The sequence below is a fragment of the Cebus imitator genome, unplaced genomic scaffold (genome assembly GCF_001604975.1).
Source record: "Cebus imitator isolate Cc_AM_T3 unplaced genomic scaffold, Cebus_imitator-1.0 Scaffold157, whole genome shotgun sequence".
In the NCBI taxonomy this organism is placed as follows: domain Eukaryota; kingdom Metazoa; phylum Chordata; class Mammalia; order Primates; family Cebidae; genus Cebus; species Cebus imitator.
In genome coordinates this window covers 2,200,202-2,211,174 of record NW_016107472.1, presented here as the reverse complement: position 1 = coordinate 2,211,174, position 10,973 = coordinate 2,200,202, and the positions used below count along the sequence as shown (strand labels likewise).

The 10,973-nt window shown below is 39.7% G+C and overlaps 1 protein-coding gene across 3 annotated transcripts in view; it reads left to right on the top strand.

The window, feature by feature from the left end:
* The first annotated feature begins 421 nt into the window (after positions 1-421).
* Positions 422-10,973, top strand: part of LOC108314578 (limbic system associated membrane protein) — a 637,397-nt gene continuing 626,845 nt past the window's right edge. For all 3 annotated transcript variants that reach the window (XM_017543520.2, XM_017543519.2, XM_017543518.2), the window contains exon 1: positions 422-1,098. In XM_017543520.2, coding sequence (XP_017399009.1) covers positions 944-1,098 — 155 coding nt within the window. In that variant the 5' untranslated portion in view covers positions 422-943. The remainder of the gene's footprint in view (positions 1,099-10,973) is intronic.

The following is a 10,973-nucleotide window of genomic DNA, read 5'->3' as shown; positions in this document are numbered from 1 at the left end:
ACCTCAGTGCTTTCCTGTTCTCTGCCCCACTCCCTGCATTTGCAACTCTCCTTCCCACCTCCTTTTTCTTCTTTCCTTACCCCTTCCCTCTTCTTTCCCGGACTCTTTCTCCTGTTCTTTTTTAGCTTAAGTCCCTCTCTTTCTCCCCTCTCTTCTGAACAGTACCTCTGAGCTCCATTCCCCCTTCTTAAGGAAATCAGCCAGGCCTCAGATGGAGCTGTCGTCCTGACAACCCAAAGGCGCATCAGGCTTTCATTGAGGCTGGCTGCTGCTGAAGGGGGCAGTTGTGCAAAGCGAGGGGCCACGTCCAGGGGAGGGTGGAGGGGATGACGTGGAGGGGCTGTTGAAAACCAGCAGGGTGTGGGGTGGAGGGTAGGGGGGTCGGGGGGAGGTGCTGAGCAGAGAGAGCGCCAGGGACTGGAAGGAGAAACAGGAAAGGGAGGAGGGGGAGAGAGGCTCTGGGTTGCTGCTGCTGCTGCTGCTGCTGCCGCTGCTGTGACTGTCTCTGTACACTCACCGGCAGGCTTGGAGCCGGCTCCCTCGCCCGCCTGCCAGCCTGGGAAAGTGGGTTACAGAGCGAAGGAGCTCAGCTCATGCACTAGCAGAGGAGCGTCCAGCCACAGAGAGACCAAACAAGGACCCCTTCCTCTGGCTTTCTCTTCAGCTCTTCCAGAGGGCTTGCCATTTGTACTCTCTCTTTTGAAATTGTGTTGCTTTTACTTTTTCACCCTTCTGCCTGGGTTTTGTGAGAGCTTTGTTAAGTCTTAGAGGGAAAAGAGACTGAGCGAGGGAAAGAGAGAGGCAAAGTGGAAAGGACCACAAACTGGCAAAGCCCGCTCTGCGCTCGCTGTGGATGAAAGCCCGGTGCTGGTGAAGCCTCTCCCGCGAGCAGCGCGCGCCCCTCCAGAGCACCCCACGGACCCGAACCTCGGCAGTGGCCACCATGGTCGGGAGAGTTCAGCCAGATCGGAAACAGTTGCCGCTGGTCCTACTGAGATTGCTCTGCCTTCTTCCCACAGGACTGCCTGTTCGCAGCGTGGATTTTAACCGAGGCACGGACAACATCACCGTGAGGCAGGGGGACACAGCCATCCTCAGGTAGGGCTTTTGGGCAACTTTTCTGCTGCGCGCGTCTGTGTGTGTGTGTGTGTGTGTGTGTGTGTGTGTGTGTGCCTGATCTCCTTGAACTCCAGCTCCTGATGATGCAGGTTTGTGGTGTGTGTCCCCGTTTTACTGACTGGTTGGCATGAGAGCTAACAAAATTCAAGGGATTCTGGTCCCTGTCAGGGAGCAGTGGTGGTGGTTAAATGTGGTTCGGTTCTTAGGACCTTGTTTCTCTTATCAAGGAAGCTAATTTCACCCATGGCATTGGAGACTTCTGGGCAGTATTCTTGCTATTGTAATTGCTCTTGCTTTGCACTCGAGAGTTTTGTTGGGATTCCTTAATTCTGAAAGAAAGGTTGATGGATTATGGCTCTCAGAGAGTAGTACAGAGTACTGCATTCTCCTTGTTCCTCCCGTGTCTGTGTTTGTGTGTGCTTTCAGGCGAACACACACACACACATATCAAGGCTGTGTGTGAGGGTTTCTGACAGAAGACTTTCTGTAAAGATCTTCTAATTGATACGGAGGGCAATAAATCAATCTTAGAACTTTGGTTGGTTACTGAGCCTTTTCTGGTATGTGGATATAAATCAACACAACATACAAAGAGCAGAAAGAAAAGGAACTTGCCAAGTTGCTGATATTTAAGACTGGGAGTGTTAAACACAGAGGTTGGGAAAGAATTAACCTGGTATCAAATGGATATTTCAAATTGATTATGGACTTCAAAGTCTTTTTTCTGTGCAACTCTGCCAAACTCTAAAATAATTTGAGATTGAAATTTGGAAAGGAAGAGTCCCAAGTCCTTGGGAATTTGACCCCTATCAGGTACTGTGAGCTAGAGATACTCAAATGAGACCTAGTCATATTTTTATTTCCAAAATGCTCCAAGGTTATTTTTGTGTTTCTCTTCACTCTTCTCCCTCTTGACCAACTGTACCTACCCCTTGCTCTTTTATCCTGGCTTTCTGGCAGACTCTAACAGAAAGAAAGAATCACTCTCCTTGGAGACCTTTTAAAATCTCATTTCCTCCAAATAAAATGACCCAGTGTCAGTCTGTCTATCTAGCTAATATTGCTTGTTGTGGCAATAAAAACACAGTATACCGTAGAAAATAAACCTCTAATCTGTGTGCAAGGAGCTGATAGTGCATAAACCCAGGGGCATCAGGGAGCAGTTCTCTAGCAGAGCTGCCGACAGCAGCAAAGTTTTCTTTCCTTTTCTCAGAAATAAATTTGGTTGGCTGTCACAGTGTCCTGCTTTGGGAGCTCTAGCCTCGTTAGAGAGGGAAGTGTGTGCTGTGTGCCGTGCATTGCATATGCGTGTGTGTGTTGTGTGGGTATGTGTTTCTCAAGATTGTGAAAAGTAAGAAAATACTAATGTGTAAGCGCTACTTGCTTCATTTCCTGAGCATGGGGTGATTATGAATCCCAAAGATCTTACTATCCAAAGCAGATTTTCCCTTCTAGCTCTTCAGCCTTACAAACCTGCAAGTGTGATTTATCCACATGGAGTAATAAGATTTATAGAGTAATTTATCTGTTTGCAAAGGGATTCGGACATGGGGCAGAAAATGTTTTTGCAAACACACAACTGCTAACCTTCATTCTCCCTAACATCATTAACCCTTTAATGGTGAAGCACTCTACATAAATTTATGCTATCCCTAGAAATTTTGTTCACTGGTTATATGATTGAATATGAGGAAAGTGAATAACTTGAATGTATAAGTTGTTTTTTATCTAAGTATCCTTGAGCTTTATAAGGTCTTTCTAAGTCAGCATCTCCGGTACCTGAAACTATAGTTATCTAAGAGTTAGGTAAGTATAGGAATGTTAATTCAGAAGAATAAAAACATTCGTATACTTTCATACAGAGACAGTCTCACTGCATACATATCTGTGGATGATACATATGTGCTTTTGTTTGTCTATGGCTCAATAGGAACAAAGTTTTAAACATTACACTTTAGCAGACATTACAGTATGGAAATGGGGACTGAGAGAGACAAGATGAACACATTACCACTTATTCTCTGGTAAAGAAAAGATAGACAAACAGAGCATGCAAATAAGTTGCCTATGAAACACCATTTCTTTCCCAGACCTCACCTTACATGCCCTCTTTTTTATTTCCTTGCCTTGGACAAGGGTTTATTTTGGGGTTGGTGGAGCTTCATCAGAATTAACTATGGAGAGAATTCCCTTTGTTTTCTTAGCTGAGCTTCTTCTCAGTCTCTTTAAATCCAGTAAGCTTTGTGGGTCAGTTTCCTGGTGAAGAATGGTGCTCCTGCTTTCTGTTTATAAGGCTAGCCTGGAAAAGGCATGTTTTCACTTTATTTGTGACATTTTACTGGGCGCATGAGCTTCCAGAGGAGGAGAAGAAGGAGAACTTGATTCGTTGGGAGCCACAGTAGATGTCTGGCACTGAGAAGGTGAAATGGCTAGGAGAAAAAAAAAAAATTCTCTTAGTGAGTCTGTGGCCCTGAATAATCTGAGATGGCAACAGGAGACAAGGGAGGTTTGTAATTCTGGTTATCCAGTGACAGAAGTTTGGCTGACTGTCCCCAAACATTTACCTTCACTGCCTTAACGTTTCCTATGAAACAAGTGTTTCTTTTAAGAATTGATGCTCATTCTTTGTAATTATGATCTTTAGTGTAATTATGCATCAGATAAGACAGTACACATTAGTCTTGAGGTCTTGCTCTGCAGTTTCTATCATTTTGAAAAAAATAAAAACTATATAATTATGGTGACAAAACTTGAGGGAAAGAGAGATAGCCTCATGTATACATACCTAACTCAGCTGTTTTCTAGAGAAGATTACAGACCTGTATAAGAAATTGTGTAAGGAACTAAAGAAAACCACAATACCAACTTCTATCCCAGGAACAAAAATCAAAGTGTGATTCAGAGTAGTAGCAGCAGCAGCAGCCTTGGTTCCTCCCTAAATAGAATAAGCAGAATCTGCATTTATATCTGTGTGCACAGGGAAGAGTGAGACAGACTCTGAAGTGCACAGGACTTCAGTCATGAAGCACCCTCAGGTGCTTTTCTAAACAGAGTCTACCTGCCTTATTACCAACTCTCACAGGAGTAAGAGTTCAATTCTGGACCAGTTTCTAACACTGTTTCTTCCAACTCTCTACACTCATACACATAGAGATTCACTCCTGCTTAATAATGGCAGGTTGAGACTATGTATTAATAGTCCTCTTATAAGTCAAGGAATAGTGGAAATAGCATTTCAAACCAACCTTTAAAATTTAATTTTTAATAGTTCTACTGACCATATTTTTAATATGAGCAGCAGATATGTGAACAGATAATTATAAAATATTTGACCACAAAAAACCATGCTAGTTTCAAAATAAATTATATTATCACATATCTGTTCATAAAGCAACTTTGTAAAACGTACATACACATGCATATCTGGATATAAAACAAGTGGGCATGTGATAAAATACAGGGACTTCACATTTGTGGTTTTAAATATTCTAAATTCAAGGTAATGAAATTTTATTTACCTCACAATTCTGACCCTATTTGATGTTTACGGGATATTATAATACTTTTAATAATAGTAACATTGTTTCCATTTAAATGTCAGTGTACCTAATAAGTATTAGAGATTCCCAAGGAAACTGAATATCTAAATGAAGAATAGTTACTGTTTAGTTTTTTTCACATTTGAGATCCTTAATTCCCTGTTTGTTTCTACACCAAGAGGCAAAATGAAGAAACAAAAGAAGATGGGCTTATTTGATAGTAAAATGTAAAGGTCTTATTCAAATTTCTGTTTATCTTCTGCAAGTCATCTGGAATGCCAATATTCACGAATAAAGTGTCAACACTCCAATTATTGACACAATATGTGATTTTCTATGACTTACAATTCACTATTTGAAATAAACTATGGGCATGGGCCTACTAGGTAAGTTTGTGACCATCATGAAGTTTTCTTTTTCTGTAGTTAAATCACTAGATGTAATCAAAATTTGTTGGTTAGCCCTGATACTTTAAGGAGCATGCATTGCCAGGAAATCCTTTATCAAATATACTTGGTAAATAATGGTGTATAACATACTACACATCATCTAAAAAAAAAGAGCATATTATATACATTTTGTTAAAGAATGTTTATGTACCTGCAAACTGTATCCTTTGTTGCCCTTTATGGACTGAGAAACACAGTGGACAAATCTCATAAGATGCAAATTGTGGCTGTGCTTCTGTAAGTATGGAACACATAAGTGTATCTATATACACATACAGTACACAGGAGACTTTTATTTTATGTGGTTTGACTTATGATGATGTATTTGTAGAATTATGGAAAAAAACAAAAGTGACTGACCTATCCACTAAGTCACTTGGTGAGGGTTAAATGCTTGTGTTTCTCAAAGCTGATTCCACATAATAGCAAACTCAGGCCAAAAAGGATTAGTGCATTTTACTGTGGTCTTTGAGAGTGCCAAATACAAATGACTGTGACTTACCTGATAGGAGGTTGCAGGTAAATATCCTTGTCTCTCTCCCTGTCATCATCTGAGACTCAGAGATACCCCTCCTCCAGAGCATAACTTACAGCTTACAGCCATTGGCCCTGTTTTTCTCTCAGTGTCCTGCCTATTAGTTTGTACAACTCAGAAGATCTGAGCCCTGAATTTGGATCTATACTTGCATGCTATAACTTTAAGCAAGTCTCTTTAAATATTTTGAGCTTCAGTTTCATTTACAAAATGCTGCAACTATCTATTTTAGTTACCCTACAGGGTTGTTTTAAGAAGCTCACAAGAGGTAAGGTAGGAAGTTTGTTGAATTGTAAAGTGCTACACAAATGTAAAGTATCAACGATTTTTAAACACAGCCAATTATTCAGACTTCAGGGAATTCTTTTCTTCTTCTTCTTTTTATGCCAGTGTCTCTCAAATTTCAGTGTGTATATAAAGTATGTGGAGGGCTTGCTACAGCAGATTGCTTGACCTCCATTGCTAGAGTTTTTGAGTCAGTAGTTCCCTGGTAAATCTGAGAATTTGCATTTCTCACAAGTTCTCAGGTGATACTGATACTACTGGTTACTACAAGTGTGATCCACAGATTGGGCATCTTGAGTATCACATGGTTACATGTTAAAAAAACAAAATTTCAGGACCTATGCTGGAGGGAATAAATCAGAGTCCACATTTTAACAAGACTTCCAGGTGATTTGCAAACATATTGAGGTTGGAGAAGCACTGCATTAGACAGTTCACAGCCATGGGCGCACAGGACCATCAGCTGGGGAGCCTTTAAAAAATACTGATGCCACATGTCCTCTGGTCTCAGAAATTCTCATGTAGTTTGTTTGGGGAAGGGACTGGACACACGTTTTCCTTTTCTTTTTTAATGATTCTGCTATGTACATAGAGGTAAAAAGCAGTGCCTAACTGGATAAGGACTCTCTTTTATAAATCATTTTCAGGGCTGCACTAAATAGATATCAGTAAAAAAAAAAAAATTGGAGTCATGTTATATGGTTTGAGAAATATATCAATAACCAAAGATGAACAAATTCACACAGGAGAGAGGAAATAGATCACCATAAATCCATTTGTTTCTTATGCAGTTTCATCATTCTTATGCCATGGAAAATGGGGTGAGTTTATTTAATATGGATAATATTTACATAATGTCTATGGAAATAACATAAAGCTTATTCTGTGCTATCTCTCATTTGGATTATACAATATACAGAACTGTTCTAAGTTGTTTCTGTTGTTGTTGCTTCTAATGCTATCACTAAGGAAGAAAAGAGACAATATTTAGACAAGGGAAATGGCTTCTGTGTTAACATATTCAAGGATGCCAAATTGTGTGCACTTACATACATGAATATGTGATTTGAAAAATAATGGTATTTGTATAATTCATCTCAATTTTATATAGTGATTTCTCTTTAGTTGAAACTTATAGTCAAGTCTTTGTGTCATAAAAAGTTTTCATAAAGGATATAAGTTCAAAATGTTCAACAAGTAGTCAGAAGACCAACCTCTAAATATTATGAAATAGTCTAATCTATTAAATAAAGATAACTGACAACTGCTTTTTCCTACTACACAGCTATTTTTAGATCAAATGAGATTGTATGTATCAAAGTATTTTATAAGCTGTATAGTGGTATCAACTATAAGCTTTTAAAAAGACTATTGTTATTGTATTTACAGTAAGATACAACTTTTAGAACATTTTTTAAATGTAACAAAACAGGCCTTTTCTTCTTTCTATCCTACACACTGGCCATTTGCACTATGATGTTTTTATTATTTCATTTCAAGTCCTTCAAAATCACAAATATCTTAAGATATAATTGAGTTTCTTATCAGGAGTGCAGGGCAAGTAGACTGTGTGTGTGTGTGTGTGTGTGTGTAGTTACCTGTAATTAAAACTTAATCTCCAGTTAATGTATGATTAACCTTCACAAAATAAAACTCTTTACTTCAGATTCTGTTAATTACTGTAGGAAAACCTCATAGAAATTTAGAGTGGGGAAGGCCTTGGAGATTAAGTGCCTGCCATTTCATTTTAAAGTGGTGTAACTGAAGAGAAAAATTTAGTTGGTTGTCCAGAAACTTGAGTGATCAGTTGAGAATTAGAACTCATGTATTTTAATTTTCATTTCACAGTACCACTGAGATTACCTTTGGGTTTTTATTTTATCTGATGAAATGCCATTTTTATTATACCTAAATGTATGCTTAAAAATGCCTTTCTCTCCTCTTCCTTGTCTCCTCTTTTCACCTCTTCCCTTCTCTCCCCTCCTCCTCCCTCCAGTTCTCCCTTCTTCCCTCCTCCCCCTCCTTCTCCTCTCTCCTTCCTCTCCCTTTTTTCCTTTCTCTCCTCCCTACAAGTCAACTCTGCATTTACCTGTGGAGGATCATCCAGTTAGTGCTGGTCAAGGAGGATTTGTTCTAGGAAATGTCCCATCTTTCACGTCTACTATCTGTCTCTACCACGTGGGTTTTCCTTCCTCCACTTGTAGCTTCCAGCTTATTGTTTTATTAATAATTATTTTTTCATAAGTTATTGGGATACAGGTAGTATTTGGTTATATTAATAAGTTCTTTAGTGGTAATTCGTGAGATCCTAGTGCACTTATCACCCGAACAGTATACATTGCACCATATTTGTTGTCTTATATTGCTTGCCCCCTTCCAATCTTCCCCCCAAGTCCCCAAAGTCTGTTGTATCATTCTTATGCCTTTGCATCCTCATAGCTTAGCTCCCACATATCAGTAAGGACATACAATATTTGGTTTTACATTCCTGCCAGGTCATTGCAAATGCTGTTAATTCATTCCTTTTTATGGCTGAATAGTATTACATAGTATATGTATGATATACATTATATATATATATATATATATATTTATTATATATATATATTATTTATATATATCATATATATATATATATCATATATATATATAAAAAACTTTTTTATCCACTCGTTGATTGATGGGCATTTGTGTTGATTCCATGGTTTTACAATTGCAAATTGTGCTGCTGTAAACGTGTGTGCAAGTAACTTTTTTGAATAATGACTTCTTTTCCTATGGGTAGATACCCAGTAGGGGGATTACTGGATCAAATGGTAGTTCTACTTTTAGTTCTTTGAGGAATCACCACACCATTTTCTATAGTGGCTGTACTAATTTACATTTGTACCGGCAGTATAGAAGCGTTCCCTGTTTACTGCATCTATGCCAACATCTACTGTGTTTTGATTCTTTGACTATGGCCATTCTTGTAAGGTGACATCACATAGTAGTTCTGATATTCATTAGTGATGTTGAGCATTCTTTCATATGTTTGTTGGCCACTTGTATGCCTTCTTTTGAGAATTCTTCTATTCATGTCCTTAGCCCATTTCTTGATGGGATTGTTTGTTTTTTCTTACTGATTTGTTTGAGGTCTGCAGATTCTGGATATTAGTCCTTTGTCAGATGTGAAGATTGTGAAGATGTGCTCCCAGTCTGTGGCTTGTCTGTTTACTCTGCTGACTGTTCCTTTTGCTGTGCAAAAGCTCTTTAGTTCAATTAGGTCCCAGATATTTATCTTTGTTTTTATTGCATTTACTTTTGGGTTTTTGGTCTTAAAATCCTTGCCTAAGGCAATGTCTAGAAAGGTTTTTTTCAATATTATCTTCTAGAATTTGTATAGTTTCAGGTCTTAGGTTTAAGTCCTTAATCCATCTTAAGTTGATTATTGTATAAGGTGAGAGGTGAAGATCCAGTTTCATTCTCCTACACATGGCTAGCCAGTTATCCCAGCTCCATTTGTTGAAAAGGGTGTCCTTTCCCCACTTTATGTTTTTGCTTGATTTGTCAAAGACCATTCCCAAAGCTGTTGTGCTTGGTAGAACCTCTTCAAGGATCCTTTGGTTGTCACAAGCCCAGATCATTTTAAGAAAATTCATTTCCTCTTGTTTCTGGTACTTCTCCTTGTTATTCAGTCTTCTCATCTGAACTTTACCCTTTCTTCCACTTACTCCAGCTGAGTTTCTAAATCTGCTGCCTTCTTATTGTTATTTATGAACTTCTGCCTGGTTAAGTTTCCTACCACCTGTCCCTGTTAGAGGGACCCTGATTACTATGACTGTAGACATTCTTTAAACAGCCTAAAGAGGTGCTCTACTCATTGTAGTCCTTATAGATTTATTATTTAAAATCCTTTGAGGCAGGCAGAACTTTGTTTTTTGCCCAATATATTCAAAGGTTACTTTGGGATAACAATGGGGCTGATGGTGGCCAATTGGGAGGAACTGGGCATAGACCCAGCTCTGGCTCCTGAGTGGTGAACGCATTGTGTAAAAAGCCCTCTTGCAGGTGCCTAGTGGTTTCTGGTGTGGCATACAGGACAAGATCTCCTGAGGCTTTCTGAGTAAGCAAGAGGTGGAGCCAGAGACATCCAGCAAGGTTTTCTCAAGAGAAGGACAAAGCACAGTAAGCAGAAATAACAGGCCAGCATCCCCTAGTTAGCCCCACAGGGAAGCAGGCAGGGGTGACATGGAGGTTGTCATCTGATAGTGAAGACTCAATTACAAGCCCCAGGAGTTGAGAGAAGAAACAGAGACCTTGGGATGAGAGCTGACTTGAACAGAGTCCTCAGGAATTAGGGACTTAGACCTGAGCACATTACCAAAATGGGTAACTTGGTTAAGGAGTAAAAGAGACAGACCCAGTCCCTAGAGCTGAAGCTCTATGTCAAAGCTATAGTAACCCAGGGATGACTTGAAGGTTAATCTCAGAGTGCAGAGCTCCACCTTTTAAAACTCTTATTGTATAACCTCAGATCACAAAACCTGGTCTAGCTCTGTGGGGGAAAAGATGGAGACAAACATCTGACATTAAGTAAGAGCTGAACTAGTGCTTCTTCCTGCCTTATTTAAGTTTACCAGATTACATCTTCAGTCTACTTAGAACTTCCAGACTTCATGGAGCTGGCAGAATGAAGGACCTGAGATGGCCTATGCAAGGCCTGTTGTTTTCCAGTATTATTCTAAAAATGTCACTTGATCCTTCAAAGAATATCCACAGCATGAATTCAAAGCCCCAGCTAGGCATGGTGGCTCACACCTGTAATCCCAGAACTTTGGGAGGCTGAGGCAGGTGGATCACAAGGTCAAGACATCGAGACCATCCTGGACAACATGGTGAAACCCTTTCTCTACTAAAAATACAAAAATTAGCTGGGCGTGGTGGCATGCGTCTGTAGTCCTAGCTACCGGGGAGGCTGAGACAGGAGAATTGCTTGAACCCAGGAGGCAGAGGGTGCAGTGAGCCGAGATCACGCCACTGCACTCCAGCCTGGTGACAGAATCA